The 16,537-nt window shown below is 50.4% G+C and overlaps 1 protein-coding gene across 2 annotated transcripts in view; it reads left to right on the plus strand.

Moving 5' to 3' along the window:
• Positions 1-7,216: 7,216 nt before the first annotated feature.
• The window catches only part of CAMSAP1 (calmodulin regulated spectrin associated protein 1), a 97,347-nt gene continuing 88,026 nt past the window's right edge, over positions 7,217-16,537 (plus strand). Inside the window, exon 1 of one of the 2 annotated variants that reach the window (XM_025359975.1) lies at positions 7,217-7,385. In XM_025359975.1, the coding sequence (XP_025215760.1) occupies positions 7,226-7,385 (160 nt within the window). In that variant the 5' untranslated portion in view covers positions 7,217-7,225. The remainder of the gene's footprint in view (positions 7,386-16,537) is intronic. The other variant, XM_025359976.1, reaches the window with a different exon arrangement.

Genomic DNA, 16,537 nt, shown 5'->3' on the forward strand with positions numbered 1-16,537 from the left:
TAATGCAGGACAAACCCCCTTCTCAAGGCCCTTCACTTAATCCCATCTCCAAAGTCCCTTTTACCAGGTACGATGATTTAAAAGATGTCATCCCCTCCAAAATTCATGTTGAAACTGAAAGTTGGCCGGGCGCGGTGGCTCATGCCTGTAATCCCAGCACTTTGGGAGGCCAAGACGGGCGGATCACAGGGTCAGGAGATTGAGATCATCCTGGCTAACACGGTGAAACCCCGTCTCTACTAAAAATACAAAAAACCAGCCGGGCGAGGTGGCGGGCGCCTGTAGTCCCAGCTACTCGGGAGGCTGAGGCAGGAGAATGGCGTAAACCCGGGAGGCGGAGCTTGTAGTGAGCTGAGATCCGGCCACTGCACTCCAGCCTGGGCGACAGAGCGAGACTCCGTCTCAAACAAACAAAAAAACAAAAAAACCCAAAAAACCTTTGTCTTCCTTGAACATGCACAGTTACTGTAATATGCGTGTTCCCGTTGCAAGGCCCTCTTCCTGAATAAATATCTTTTTAGAGAGCTCGTCTGTTATTTAGGTTAACTAACAACAAACTTGGTACCCACTGTGGTGACAGAAGAGGTAGGGCCATTTAGGACTAGGTCACTAGGGCTCCTCTTATAAAAGAGGCGTCCTGTGGAGTTTGGCTTTTTCTTGCCACTCTGTTCATCCCACCTTGAGGACACAGCATTCTTCCCTCCAGAGGAAACAGCAACGAGGTGCCCTCACCAGACACAGGACCTGCCAGTGCCTTGATCTTGGACTTCCCAGCCTTCAGAACCATGAGAAACAAATTTATATTGTTTATAAATCACCCAGTCTGTGGCATTTTGTTATAGTGGCACAAATGAACTAAGACACCAGGTAAGGTCACACATTCACAGGTTCCAGGAATTAAGATGTGGACATTTTTTGGGGGGGCGGCACCGTTGCTGTTACTGCACTGTTTTGCTAGTGAGGAGTCCAGGGGCCTCATCCTTTTGCTTGCATCATAAGCCAATGTCCACTTGGTGGGACCCTCAGGATGTGTCTAGGAACAAGAGGGAAACAGCAGGGCAAACAGGATGAGTTCTCCTCTTGTGCTTTCCGTGGGCAGGCGGGAGCCCCTCAAGGTATGTGCCCACCCAACTCCTCCCCAGAAGACGGGGCCCTGGAGTTACTGGAGCTGTGCCTGAGCTGCTGCTGTGCTTGTAGGAGACTTCTGAGCACCTTCCCTCTACCTTCGTCATGTCTAATGATGCTGTAACTTGGTCTCAACATTAAAGATGGAAAAAAGGGCCAGGTGCGGTGGCTCATGCCTGTAATCCCAGCACTTTGGGAGGCCGAGGCGGGCAGATCACGAGGTCAGGAGATCAAGACTAACATGGTGAAACCCCGTCTCTACTAAAAATACAAAAAATTAGCCGGGCGTGGTGGCGGGTGCCTGTAGTCCCAGCTACTCGGGAGGCTGAGGCAGGAGAATGGTGTGAACCTGGGAAGCGGAGCTTGCAGTGAGCCACTGCACTCCAGTCCGGGCAACAGAGTGAGACTCTGTCTCAAAAAACAAAACAAAACAAAACAAAAAAAGGTCAGCCTGTTTTGCTCTAACAAAAATATTTTTCTCCTCTTTTTTTTTTTTGAGTCAGAGGGTCTTGTTTTGTCACTTAGGCTGGAGTACAGCAGGACAATCCTGGCTCACTGCAGCCTTGACTTCCTGGGCTCAAGTGATCCTCCTACCTCAGCCTCCTGAGTAGCTGGGACCACAGGTGCACACTATTGCTTCCTGCTTTTTATTTATTTTTATTTTTTGTAGAGGTGGGGTCTTATTTTGTTGCCCAGAATGGTCTTGAACTCCTGGGCTCAAGCGATCCTTCTGCCTTGGCCTCCCAAAGTGCTGGGATTACAGGTGTGAACCACCATGCTGGACCAGAATTAGTTTTTTTTTTTTTTTTTTTTTTTTTTTTTTTGAGACGGAGTCTCCCTCTGTCTCCCAGGCTGGAGTACAGTGGCACGATCTTGGCTAACTGCAACCTCGCCCTCCCAGGTTTAAAGCAATTCTCCTGCCTCAGTCTCCTGGGTAGCTGGGATTACTGGCACATGCCACTGTGCCCAGCTAATTTTTGTATTTTTAGTAGAGACGGGGTTTCACCATGTTGGCTAGGCTGGTCTTGCAGAACTGGGTTTTAATAAGCAATGAGAAGCATTATAGCAGCCCTGATAATGAAACTTCGATGATATCGAGACTTCTTCCTCTTCTCCTTGTGGCTTGCTCTTTAAGCCTAGGGGGACTTCTGGTCCCTGGACTCTCCCCTTTTCTCACTCCCCACTGAGGTCTGGCATCAGCATGGATCCTCACATGCGCCCTCAACTGTTCTGCCCTGGTCAAACCAGCCACTCTCTAGGCCCCACCTTCATCCTGTGTTCTTGGTGAGTGGACATACACCTGTACCACCCGGCCTTCCTGTCCACTTAAGGGATGTCCCCAAGGAGGTGAGAATACTGCCCCACATCCAGCCCAGATAACTATCCCGGGCCTTCTGTGCCTCCAACCTGCCGTGCCTCTGCCCTGCCCTGCCCTTAACCAGTTCCAGGGCCACCAGGGGAAAACCAGCCAGGCTCCCATCCCAGCCCAGCCCAACCCTCCTTCAGTCCTGCACCCTGCTGCCTTCTCTTCTGCTACAAGAGGAAAAAGGGTCTCTCTGCTGGGCTCCTGCTCAAGGGCACACAACGCCTGCTCCCCATCATCAGATCCTGTCTACTGCATCACTCCAATGGGAACCTGTCATCACTCCCATTTTAAACACACCATTCTGCACCCCATGCCTGTCTCGCTGCTCTCCTTTACAGCAAACTCAGGCATGGAATCCAAATACGCATCCTCAGAACTCCTGCCTGTCTTTTGTCCCCACCCAAATCTCATCTTGAATTCCCACGTGTTGTGGGAGGGACCCGGTGGGACGTAATTGAATAATGGGGCAGGTCTTTCCCATGCTGTTCTCGTGATAGCGAGTAAGTCTCACGAGATCTGACAGTATTCAATTAGGGCGAGTTTCCCTGCCCACTCTTGCTCTTTGCCTGCCGCCATCCACGTAAGATGTGACTTGCTCCTCCTTGCCTTCCACCATGATTGTGAGGACTCCCCAGCCATGTGGAACTGTGAGTCATTAAACCTTTCTCTTTTGTAAATTGCCCAGTCTCGGGTGTGTCTTTATTAGCATTGTGAAAACGGACTAATACACCACCATTCCACAAAACCTGCACTCGCCAAATCTGAGTCAGCTCCCAGGCCGTAAGCTGGGGACCCCTCTCCTGACTTCTCACCTTTCAGGCTGGCTCCCTAGGCCCAAGCACCATGCCTCAACTTCCCCTCCACCTGAGCAATGGCTCCTTGGTGCCTCTTCCTGTCTGACAGCTCTAAAGGCTCTCTCTGTGGTCACAATTCCCAGTCTCCAACATGGGCCACGCCGGTAAGTTGTTCATCCAACCACTCACCAGCGTTTCCATGAGGGGGCCCAACAGGCATCTGAGGCTCACACATCCAAAGCCACAGCCCAAACTCCACCGGTATTATATTAGGAGAAGTTTGTGGGAGGGACCCGGTGGGAGGTAAAATCCCTGCATACCCTGCCCTCACCTTTTCCATCTTGGTTAAGGATAACGTTCTCCTTAAAATTGCTTACGCCCAAAACACTGTAACTTAAATAAAATGGACAAATTCCTCTAAAGACACAAACAGAGGATCTGGAAAGACCTATAACAAATAGAGATTGAATTAGTAATCAAAAAAGCCCAAACCCAAATGGCTTCAATAATGAATTCTACCAAACACTTAAACAATTAAAGCTGAGTCCACTGGCTTGTGCCTGTGATCCCAGCTACTCAGGAGGCTTGAGGTGGGAGGATCAGTTGAAGCCAGGAGTTGGTGACCAGCCTGGATGGTATAGTGAACACCGATCTTCTAAAAGAAAAAAATTAATAACAAACTCTTCCAAAAAAAAAAAAAAAAAAAAAAAGAACACTTACAACTCATTTTATGAGGCCAGCAGGACATTAATTCCACAACCAGACACAGACACCACAAGAAAACTTCAGACCAATATCTATGACGAATATGGATTAAAAAAAAAATCACCCAAAAAAACTGGATTAACCCGAATCCAGGAAGAGAGATACTCTATGACCAACTGGAATTTATCTGAATGCAGGGGATAAATATCTTTTCAATATCTGAAAGTCAATTAATGTAACACACCACATTCCTAGAACAAAGAAAAAAAACCTATGATTATCTCAATGGACGTGGAAAAATCATTTAACCAAATCTGACACCTTTTCATGATAAACACACTCAACAAACTAGAAATAAAAGATACTTCCTCAGCTGGGCGTGGTAGCTCATGCCTATAATCCCAGCATTTTGAGGGGCTGAAGCGGGGTGGATTACTGGAGGTCAGGAGTTCAAGACCAGCCTGGCCAACATGGTAAAACCCCATCTCTACTAAAAATACAAAATTAGCTGGATGTGGCCGTGTGTGCCTGTAATCCCAGCTACTCGGGAGACTGAGGCAGGAGAATCACTTGAACCTGGGAGGCAGAGGTTGCAGTGAGCCAAGACCCAGCCACTGCACTCCAGTCTGGGTGACAGAATGAGACACTGTCTCAAACAAAAAATAGGTTTTATCAGGTTGAGGAAGTACCTTTTTTTTTTTAGACGGAGTTTCCCTCTTTTAGCTGGGATTACAGGCACCTGCCACCACCCCCAGCTAACTTTTTGTATTTTTAGTAGAGATGGGATTTCTCCATGTTGGCCAAGCTGGTCTCAAACTCCGGACCCCAAGTGATCCGGCCGCCTCGACCTCCCAGAGGGTTGGAATTACAGGCGTGAGCCACCACACCCAGCCTGATAAAACCTATTTTTGAAGCACCCACAGCTATTATCATACCCAATGGTGAAAGACTGGATCTGAGATCAGGAGCAAGACAAGGATGTCCACTCTCGCTGCTGCTAGTCAATATTGTACTGGAGGTTCTAGCCAGGGCAGCTAGGCAAGGAGGAGAAATAAAAGGCATCCAGATTAGAAAGGAAGAGGTAAAATGTTCTCTATTCACAGATGACACGCTTTTGTATAAAATCCCAAGGAATCCACTAAAAGACTAGAAGAACTAATAAATGCCACTAAAAGACTAGAAGAACTAATAAACGGGTTTAACAAGGTTGCAGGATAAAAGATCAATATACAAAAAGCCCTTGGAGTCACCCTTGACCTTTCTGGGTCACACTCCACATCCCATCTGACAGTGGATGGCCTCCGGCCTCCTGCCTCCTTCTCAGTCCTTCCTAGTCTGTTCTTCACCGAGGAGTCAGAATGACCCTTTTAAAGACTTAGTCACATCCTTCCCTGTGCTCAGTCTTCCGAAGGCTGCCCATTTCCTGCAGAGAAGGGGCCACAGTTCTGACTGTGCAGGACCTGCCTGCATCCCTCCATGTCCCCACCTCCCATTTCCCACCAGTCCTTCCAGCTCCTGGGTTCTCGACTTAGCGGCCTCTGCTGTTTCTTACACTCCAGGCTCTCATGTCTCTCAGAGGCGCTGTCTGCCGTGCCCCCTGCTCAAGACACTTCTGCAGATATCTTCACCCTCGACGCCTACTTCCCGCCGGTCTTTGCTCAAATAAGTGCCCTCCTCCTGTGGCTTTCCTTGACTGTTCCGCCCTGTCCACCTCGTGTTCTTTTCAGACGGCTGACTCAAGAAAAAATAGACAATCTTAACAGACCTATAACAAGTGAAGAGTCTCAATTAGTAACCAAAAAACTACAACTCAAATAAGTCATCAAAAAAGCCCAGTCCCAAACGGCTTCAACGCTGAATTGAAGCCTGCACGTGGGTTGGTATGTGAATGATGGACTGCCCGGGTCCTCTGGGCACTCGGCATTTCCTACACGCTTTGACTCTGGCACAGGGTGTCTCGACCAGGTACAGACAGGTTGGGAGCCCCGTGCCGGGTGCCCGCTCCCGGGAAGCTCCACCTCTCCCTGCAGTCAAGGCGCCGGTGGGCGGCACGTGGGCCGGCTCTCCCGGGGGCAGTTCTCTATTCCGGCCATGAGGTTCTCAGACCAAATCCTCGGAATGCAAACTCTCACGGCGTTCCCGTAATTCTCAGCCCAGCGCGGGCCCCGACGCAGGCTCCAGGGGAACGAAGTCAGCGTCCCTTCCGGGGGATGCGCCGGCTGCGCTGCACCTGTTTCTGCCTCAGGGGTCCAAACGCCCATCTTCCCTGCACCGGTACTGGGGCCTGGAGACCGTGGCACGTCCATCTGGTGCCCGTCCACGGGCTGTCGCCTGCCGAGGTCGCCGCCGGCCACACCCACGAGGTCCCCAGGGTGCAGGCGGCGAGAGCTCGGCCGGCCAGGGGGCCGGGCTGCGGCTGAGGTGGGACGAGCCAGGGCCGGGGAGGAGGCACGGCGCGGAGAGATGGCTGCTGCAGGCTCAGCAGGGTCCCCGTCGCCAACCCACTCCGCCCACCCCGCGCCGCCGATCCAGCGCCCGGCACCGCAGGCCTCAGAACGTGATGGAAGCAGCGGAGCAGGCGCGGACCGGGGCGGGTCCTATTGGGCCTGCGAAAGGGGGCGGAGAGAGGCGGGTCGACGCTCACTGCGCCTGCGGAAAGGGGCGGGGCGGGCACCGGCCGGCGGGTGCCACCTACTGCGCCTGCGGAAAGGGGCGGGGCCGGCGCGAGCTTGCAGGCGGTGCCTAGTGCGCCTGCGGGAAGGGGCGGGGCGGGCGCAAGAAGGGAGCGCAGCTGGGGGCGGGGTCGAGGGCGGGGTGGCGGGCGGTGCCTACTGCGCCTGTGCGAGGCCGCGGCGGTGAGCGCGCTCCTGCTCCTTGGCCGCCGCCTCAGCCGCTGTCGCCGCCGCCGCTCACCCGGGGCCGCGCACGCGCTGCCACCGCCCCCGGCCCGCGCCCGCCCCCGCCTCCGCCCCCGGCCCGCGCCCTCCTGCCGCCGCCTCTCTGGGCCGCGGGCTCGGCTCCTCCTCCGCCCGGGCTCGGCGCCCGCAGCATGCAGCAGCCGCGGGGGCGGCGACGGCGGCGGCTGTGAGGTGAGGCGGGGGCCGCGCTCGGGCGCCCCTCCCGGCGGGCCGGCTGCGGGGCCGAGTGGGGGCTCGGGGCGCACCGGGCCCCGCGCGGCGAGGGGCGGCGGCGCCTTTGTTGCGGCCGGGCCGCCGCCTCAGCCCTTTGTCTGCAGATGGTGGACGCGGGCGGCCGCGCCGCCGCCGAGGGCTGGAGGAAGATGGAGGCCCCGCCGGACGGCGCCGCCGACCTCGTGCCCCTGGACCGCTACGACGCGGCGCGCGCCAAGATCGCCGCCAACCTGCAGTGGATCTGCGCCAAGGCCTACGGCCGAGGTGGGCCGGGCGGGGGGCGCGGGCCGGGGCCGGGGGACGCGGCCGGGGTCGGGCCGGGTCGGGGGTCCGCGCGCCGCGCCTTTGTGCCGCGTCCGCACAGGGTCGGGGCTGGGCTGGCCGCCTCCGAGATCCCGGCGGCGCCCGGGCAACGCGGAGCGTGGGGACGCGGTCACCTGGCGAGTGGGCGTCCCCGCGGCGGAGGGCGGCGTGGGTCGGGGCTTCCGCTCCTATTTCGGGAGTGCCCCCAGCCTCCCGTTGGCGGCGGCGGCGGCGGGAGGGAGCCTGCCCGGTTTTGGGCGCAGGGAGGGACCATGGGGACGCGGGGCCGCCGTCTGAGACGCCGCTTCCCAGCGCGCCGGGCATCGCCAAGTGCTGGACCTGTGATTCCGAGCCTTTCACTTGTTAAGAATTTTGATGGTTACCATCCATCAGCTGTTGAATTCCCCAACTAGAAATTGCGTATTCCGCGGATTGTGCTTAATCATAATGATCCCCTTTGCTTAATTCCTGTTTGGAAGAACTAGGTAACCTTGTTACCGAGTCCAATTTGTTAGGCCCTAATGTGCTTAGTGGATTAAGACGCTTCTGTTTCGTGCCCTGGGAACAGGACAGACCTGGTGATTCTCATAAGTGGCTGACTTCTTTATTAATTTCAGGTGCTTTGTTTCAGGTACCATATTAAGGGTTAATATTTCTGTAATCCTCTTTTCATTTGAAGCATTCTTCAACAATTTGCCTTTATCCTGGTGAAAAATTAACCTTTTTAGAGTATGACTAAAGGAGACAGAGAGCCATTCCAGAGAGGAGTTCAGTTGACCAGTTTGGAAAACGCTGAGCAGGCGTTACCCTGTTTGACAGTGGCCTGTGCCCCAGCTAGACTCTAGTTAGTCATAAGGACAAACGCGTTTTGTAAGTTTTAGGGATTAAATACCTCGCCTTATTTCAAACTGGTTTTTGTACTGTGTAAGTAGTAATTGGGAAAGAGTTTTTCCTTTCTTTGATAGTTTTCAGGTTTACAGTTCTTGTTTACTGGCTCAGTGGAACCTTAGTTTCTATGTTGTAATGATGAAGAAACAGTGCTACATCCAAGACTTCGCATGAGTTTTTGAGAACGGAATTGGTAAGATGTATGTATAAAACCTGAGTCAGGTGCAAACAACCATCCGAGAGCAGACCTTGGTTATCTTGCAGTCACTGCCGGTTGCATGAGCTCACTTGCCTCACACCTTGTGTTGCTCACTGTTTTGCTTTTCTTTGTATTTTGCCGTATGTGCTTACACCACTATAGTTTTTACACCTTTGCCAGTGATGTCTCTTTCTGAGACTGGCTTTTGCTATTCCATTATCCCACGTTGTGTTCTTAGGTTCTTCTCGACTTCATCTATACTTTTCCACTGTATTTTCCGCTGCTGTGGGAGTGTCCCACCGAGGCCCGTCCACCGCAGCTGCTTGTGGGCGCTGGCTGGGCTCCTGCAGATGCAGTGGAGCCCAGGGCATTCTTGGGCATGGCTCCTGGGGTCCGAGCACAAAGTTTTACTCCTGCATGTTTTTTTTAAGATTTTATATGTGGAGAGGGCTGAGGGCTCAGGCAGCGGATGTTAGACAAATTGCTATAAAAAGAACTTTCATGATCTGCTTCCCAATTTCTTCAGCAAGGTGCATGCATTTTTATGTCGTTGCATTTAGTTTTGGCATTCAGCATGGAATTTGTCAGCCGTCCAGCAATAAATATGCATGTTTCTGTGTTAGTATTGGGTTCGTCTAGTTTCAGTTCCGGTACCAGATCACTCTTTAATACTTGTTGACTCATCAGATGATGAATTCAGAATCTTATACTAAAATGGGCTTTCGAGTTTTGGAATTATTAAAAGGTGGGCATTTAAAGAAAAGAAACACGAACAGGAGCTGGGGAAGACTGGATACCATCTTAGGAGCTGAGACTGGAGTGCCCCTTCCTGGTGGGTGGCAGTGCCTTTGCACATCAGACCCTGATTTCAGGAGGTCTCGTTTCCACTTTTTTTTTTTTTTGAAACTGAGTCTCTATCTTCCATGCTGGAGTGCAGTGGCGCGATCTCAGCTCACCGCAACCACTGCCTACTGGGTTCAAGTGTTTCTTCTGCCTCAGCATCCCGAGTAGCTGGGATTACAGGTGTGCGCCCCCACACCCGGCCAGTTTTTGTATTTTTAATAGAGACGGGATTTCTCCGTATTGCCAGGCTGGTCTCAAACTCCTGACCTCATGATCCGCCCGCCTTGGCCTCCCAAAGCGCTGGGATTACAGGTGTCAGCCACCGCGCCTGGCTGGTTTCCACTTCTTTTTGCCGAGGGAACAGGGGAGCATGTGTAATTACAAAAAAAAAAAAAAAAAAAAAAAAAAAATTAAGCCAGGTGTGGTGATTTATATTTATAATTCTAGTGAATTAGAGACAAAGGTGGGACGATCACTTGAGGCCAGGTGTTTGAGATGGAGTCTGCTTGGGTTTCCCAGGCTGGTCTCCAACTCCTGGGCTGGAGTGATCCTCCTGCTTCAGCTTCCTGTGTAATTTTCTTTTTTACTTTTTTTTTTTTTTTTCTGTAGGGGACAGGGTCTCACTCTGTCGGCCAGGATGGAGTGCAGTGGTGTGACCTCGACTCACTGCAATCTCTGCCTCCCAGGCTCAAGTGATCTTCCCGCCTCAGCCTCCCGAGTAGTCACCACCACGCCTGGCTAACTTTTTGTTTTTTTTGTAGACATGGGGGTTTTCTTTAAACAATTTTTAGTTTTGTAAAAATGGGGTCTATTTGCCCAGGCTAGTTTTGAACTCCTGGGCTCAGGTGATCTGCCTGCCTCGGCCTCCCAAAGTGCTGGGATTACAGGGTGAGGCACCGCACTTGGCCGTCCTGTGTAAAACTGTGTAAAAATTGAGAATCTTTATTTAAATTTACAGGTTGAAGAGATCCCAATTCAGATGACCGAAAGACTTGCCTCAGCTCAGCTGAAGTGATTTATGTTGTTGGGGGGGGTGGTCACAGCCTGGGTGTGAGATTCGCTATTACCCAGTGTGCTTGTGTCTTGTAAGAGACTGAGTGGGGAGGGGGTTTTGGTAGGATAGTGTGTGTCCCCCCAACACTTCTTCTACTCCAGCACCTTTTGCTCTGTTTCTTCTTTTGAATGTCTCCATGTGCCTCTCCAGCTTAGTTTTCAGTTAATCGGACATGGTTCTTTCAATATGGATGCTTTAATTGGAAATCGCTTTTGGGGGTGATGGTGAAAGTGGCTTAAATGTTTAACTTGTTAGAGGGTTGTTCATTAGGTTGCTAAATAAGGCCCATCTTCCATTTGTATAAAGATTGAAAGCATGCTGAAACTCCAGGGCTGGCTGCTGTCTCGCTTTGCATTTGCCTTTTGAGAGTTTTGGTGTTCCTGGGGCCACCAGTCTGCCATTGTAGTAAGTGGGTAGGCTCAGGAGAGCTTGCCCTTGGCGAGGCCTTGTGGCATATGGCTGTGCAGAAACACTTCCTCCAGTTTCATTTGTCTCTGGGGCCACAGCCAAGAATTGTGGGCCGCCTTAGGCTTTTATTTTTAGGTCCCCTCTCCCTTTCTTTTGGTAACTCTCTTGTTTCATTGACAGTGTTTTCATTTTTTTTTAAGAAATAATGTATTGGACATGTTGAAAATGGTCTGGTTAAAAATGTCTGTAAGAAGGTGTGGAAGCTGCTTAGTCAGTACATTTTGTGATGATGTTTGAGTGAAAGTTGTAATACATTGGTGAAAGAAGTTGAGAAGGGTGGCTGAAGTTCTGTTTATTTTACAGGATAGCATGCTGGACTAGAGCAGTGCAGTCCTGGCGTTGATCTTGGCCACTGTGCATTTTGTACATGCCCTTAGGAAACTCAGGTATCTAGACCTTGGTTTCAGGGGACAATGTGGAGAGCAAGCTTTTATTATCTCTCAAGGACAATGTTAAAAAACAACCCGGGGCAAGTACTAGCATGCACTCCATTCTTTGCAAGGATGTTGTGGTGTAGCTCAGTGGAAACCAGGTTTTCCCTTTGCTTGCAGAGCTAAGCTGCCGTGAACCCTAGGGCACTGGATGGGAGTTTAGGGTTCGGGAGTTCATCTCCTCACCTTACTGACAGCACATGGCCCTGCCCAGAAGCCACATGGCCTGCCCAGAGGCACACTGTTGGGAGGAGTTGTCTGGTCCCCTCCTCCTTTTTTGCTCAGTCTTGCTAGAGTAATTTGAACTACTGATTTGGAAACTATGTTATGAAATAAGAAATCAGTGTGAGGATGCTGTGGCCTGTGAAGCCTGGGTTTTAGTCCCCATCTCAGGGACCAGCAGTTTCATTATGTAGGCAACAAGAAGAGTTCAGACTCCGGTTTGCTTACTTGACGTGATGAGCAAAACCCCTTTGTAATCAACTCCGGAGGGTCGCCATATTTCGTTGTAGTGACTTTGGGTTAAAATGAAATCTGTACTCAGAGCCCCTTTCCAACTCCAGAACTGGCTATGAAGCCACTGTGCCTCTTCCTCCCTGCATTGGCAGGAGGGCAGCAGTGGCTGGAGTCTTGGTGTGAAGAGCCTGCTCTGGATGGCAGCACACTTGTGAGCACATTGTCACATTTCTGAAGGTGGTGACTTGTTCGGATGATTGGTTTTTGAGTTTAGATTGTATATTTAAATCGTCTTTGGTTGTTCTTGATAAGCGATTTGGGTGTTTCCAAGATGGAGGTTACAGAGCATCTTCAAATGCTTCCTGAGCACCTGTTAGGGGGTACTAGATACTGTGGGAGGTGCTGGTTGGTCCAGCTAGCATGACCTTTCCTCTGCAGAGGTGTCCTGAGAACCACCTGCTGCCTAGTTATGTGTGCATCTCTGTGAGGCCAGGGATTATGGTTGTCCCACTTACTGCTGTGTCCACAGCACAGAGTGCTCAAATACTTGTTGAATGGTTAGCCCCCAAGAGCAGAGGGGAGGGCGGCTGGCTGCAGCCCTGTGCAGAGGAGAGGTGTCTTCGCGTGTACTGAGTAGATTAACTTTGTTGAGGTGGAGGATTTGTGGACTGAAATAGTAAGTGATTAGTTTGGAAAATACTCTGGGGCCAGATTGTTTGTGGTGCTCAGGTTGGCTGGGGATTTCTTTGATAATGTGTGCCTGGGAGGGTTTTTAAGTAGGGGGATGTCGTGCTGAGAGAGCGAGCCTGGGAAGATGTTTTTAGCAGGTTGGAGTGGGTAGAGGCCATAGACAGGTGTACTACCTGAGAGCTGATGTCGTTAGGCTGGAAATGCCAAAGACTTGGCTGTTCTTCTTTGTATTTTTTTGGGACAAGGTCTTGCTCTGTTGCCCAGGCTGGAGTGCAGTGGCATGATCATAGCTTACTGCAACCTTGACCTCCTTGAGCTCAAGTGATCCTCCTACCTTAGCCTCCCGAGTAGCTAGGATCACAGTTAGGACCACAGGCCTGCACCTCCAGGTCCGGTTAATTATTATTATTTTTTGTAGAGGTGGAGTTTTCCTGTGTTGCCCAGGCTGGTCTCAAACTCCTGGGCTCAAGCAGTGCTCCCACCCACCTTGGCCTCCCAAAGTGCTGGGATCACAGGTATGAGTTGAGTGAGTGAGTGAGTCCACTGTGCCCGGATGGACTTGCCTGTCTGTCGGCAGAGGGAATAGGAAGGGTACACAGAGCAGCAGATATACACGCTGAATCCATGGAGCTGGACTGATTGACAGTGGGTGTGGGAGGCAGCCAAGGGTGAGTTACGGTCAGCTGGACTGCCATGGGGAGCCCAGACATAGGAACGATGGTGCCCTTGACAAGAATATTTAGTCATTATTTCATAGTATTTTTCTGCTTTCGTAACTTTTGTTATCACTACAGAAAAGATCTTTGAGGCCGGGCGTGGTAGCTCATGCCTGTAATCCCAGCATTTTGGGAAGTTGAGGCAGGCAGATCACCTGAAGTCAGGAGTTGGAGACCAGCCTGGCCAACATGGTGAAACCTCGTCTCTACTAAAAATACAAAATTAGCCAGGTGTGGTGGCAGGCGCCTGTAATCCCAGCTATTCAGGAGGCTGAGGCAGGAGAATTGCTTAAACCCAGGAGGCGGAGGCTGTGGTGAGCCGAGAGTACACCACTGCATTCCAGCCTGGGCAACAGAGTGAGACCCTGTCTCAGAAAAAAGAAAGAAAGATCTTTGAGCTTTTTCTATTTTTGGCTTTCCTGAGCTCCCACCTAGTCCTCTTCTTCTTTCTTTTTCTTTTTTTTTTGTTTTTTTTTGAGTTGGAGTCTTGCTCTGTCGCCCAGGCTGGAGTGCAGTGGCACAATCTCGGCTCACTGCAAACTCCGCCTCCCGGGTTCACGCCATTCTTCTGCCTCAGCCTGCTGAGTAGCTGGGACTACAGGCGTTCACCACAATGCCCGGCTAATTTTTTGTATTTTTTTTAGTAGAGATGGGGTTTCACCGTGTTAGCCGGGATGGTCTCAATCTCCTGACCTTGTGATCCGCCCACCTTGGCCTCCCAAAGTGCTGGGATTACAGGCGTGAGCCACTACGCCTGGCCCTCTTTTTCTTAGAGTGGTTTGCTATTCCCCAGTCACTCTCTTCCCATCACTTCATACTCAAGTAGTCAAAATTAAACTTGTATCTGGGGGCAGAATGTGGTGGCTCACACCTGAAATCTCTGCACTTTGGGAGGCTGAGGTGGGAGGATTGCTTGAGCCCAGGAGATTGAGACAGTCTGGGCAGCAGAGTGAGACTGTGTCTACAAAGAACGTAAAAGTTAACTGGGCATGGTGGTGCATGCCTGTGGTCCCAGTTACTTGGGAGGCTGAGGTGGGAAGATCAGTTGAGCCCAGAAGATCGAGGCTGCAGTGAGCCATGATTGTCACACTGCACTTCAGCCTGGGTGACAGAGCAAGATCCTGTCTCAAAAAGAATTAAACTTACATGAGTTCAGTTGGGCATTACATTTTGAACGGTGGGGCCCTTAGTATCCTTTTCAGGCCTCCTGTAGTGATGGAACTGTCCACATGTACAGAGACCCATAGTGACAGGCTGAGGAGGCTGGCTCTCTAAAGGGCAGATGCTACTGGCAGAACAGGGGAGGAGCAGAGGGAGGGAGACTCCCCTGAGTGAATCTAGAATGTTCCATTAGAGTGAAAACTGAGTTTGTAGTCTAGTTGTGTGAGAATCAGATGGCGGTAAGGGAATGAATTAAGAGAAGCAAAGACGGGGAAGTGGAGGGGAGAGCGTGAAGAGCACACGATGTAGGAAAGGCTGGTGGCCTCATAGGGGTAGAGGCTGCAGAGTTGGAAGGCAAAATTAGACTGAAAAAAGTACTGAGGCCAGAGCGTGGAATGTTTTGAGGGGCTGATTGATGAATTGGGGAACCACCGAAGGTTTCTGAGGAGGGGAGAGATGTATGAAATTTGAGCTTTTCAGAGAAGTCCCTGCTAGGATACAATGGTTAATGCCCATTGTAAGGCATAAAGTAAAGACTTGACTTTTGTTTTGGCCTTTTTTTTTTTTTTTTTTAAAGTAGAGACAAGTTCTGCCAGGGATGGGCTCGAATTCCTGGGCTCAAGTGATCCTCCTGTCTTGGCCTCCCAAAGTGCTGGGATTACAGGTGTGAGTCCCCGCATCCGGCCATTTTGGACCTTTGAGAGAACCACTTTTACTGAGGTGTAATTTACATGTGGTAAAGCACACATGTTTTAATAGTGTAGTTTGAGGAATTTTTTTTTTTTTTTTTTTTGAGACAGAGTTTTGCTCTGTCGCCCAGGCTGGAGTGCAGTGGCGTGATCTCGGCTCACTGCAAGCTCCATCCCCCGGGTTCACGCCATTCTCTTGCGTCAGCCTCCCGAGTAGCTGGGACTACAGGCACCCGCCACCACGCCTGGCTAATTTTCTTGTATTTTTAGTAGAGACGGGGTTTCACCATGTTAGCCAGGATAGTCTCGATCTCCTGACCTCGTGATCCACCCGCCTCGGCCTCCCAAAGTGCTGGGATTACAGGCTTGAGCCACCGCGCCCGGCCGACTGGCATAGTATTTTTGAAATTCATGTTGTGTAGATCTTTTTTGCTTAGTAATAATATTCCATGGTATGGCTAGCTCACGTTTTATATCTCCATTCATCTGTTGGTGATTATCTGGGGACATTTCCAGCTTTTGGCTATTATGAATAGAGCTTCTGTGAACATTCATCTATGTGGACAGATGTTTTCATTTATCTTAAACAGCTGTGCTTGGGATTACTGGGTAATAATAAGATACATATGTGTAACTTTCTTAGAAAGTGCCCAGTTGTTTTCCAAATTGACTTATTTATTTGGCCAGCAGTGTATGTGAGTTCCAGTTGCTTTGCGTCCTTGCCAACACTTGATGATGTCAGTCTTTTTGATTTTAGTTATTTAAGTGGGTGGGTTATATCTCACCGTAGTTTTTGTATGCATTTCCTGATGACTAATGATGAGCATTTTTATATGCTTATTGGCCATTCGAGTACCTTTTTCTATGAAGTATCTTAAAATCCTTGGCTAATTTAAAAAATTAAATTTTAGTTTTGAGTTAATTGTGTATGTATATATTTTTCTTTAAACAATTTTTATTTTTGTAGAAATGGGATCTCACTGTGTTGCCCAGACTAGTTTGGAACTTCTGGACTTAAGTGATTCTTCCACCTCAGCCTCCCAAAGTGCTAGGATTACAGGCGGGAGCCACCACGCCTGGCCAGTTGGAGACAATTGTATATTAACATGCATTTTAAAGAAATACAGAGATCCTTGGTACCCTTTATTCAGTTTCCCTAATGATGACTTGTTCTAAAATTATAGCATAATATTACACCAGGATATTGACATTTATCTAACCTAAGTATAGATCATTCCATCCCACGAGGACCTCTTCTGTTGCCTTTTCTAGCCATGCCTGTCTCCCTTCCTTCTGCTGCTTTTGGGTTTATTTTGCTCGTCTCTTTCTAGTTTCTTTTTTTTTTTTTTTTTTTCTGAGACGGAGTCTCGCTCTGTCGCCCAGGCTGGAGTGCAGTGGCCAGATCTCAGCTCACTGCAAGCTCCGCCTCCTGGGTTCACGCCATTCTCCTGCCTCAGCCTCCCGAGTAGCTGGGACTACAGGCGCCCGCCACTGCGCCCGGCTAGTTTTTTGTATTTT

The sequence above is a fragment of the Theropithecus gelada genome, chromosome 15 (assembly GCF_003255815.1).
Source record: "Theropithecus gelada isolate Dixy chromosome 15, Tgel_1.0, whole genome shotgun sequence".
NCBI lineage: Eukaryota > Metazoa > Chordata > Mammalia > Primates > Cercopithecidae > Theropithecus > Theropithecus gelada.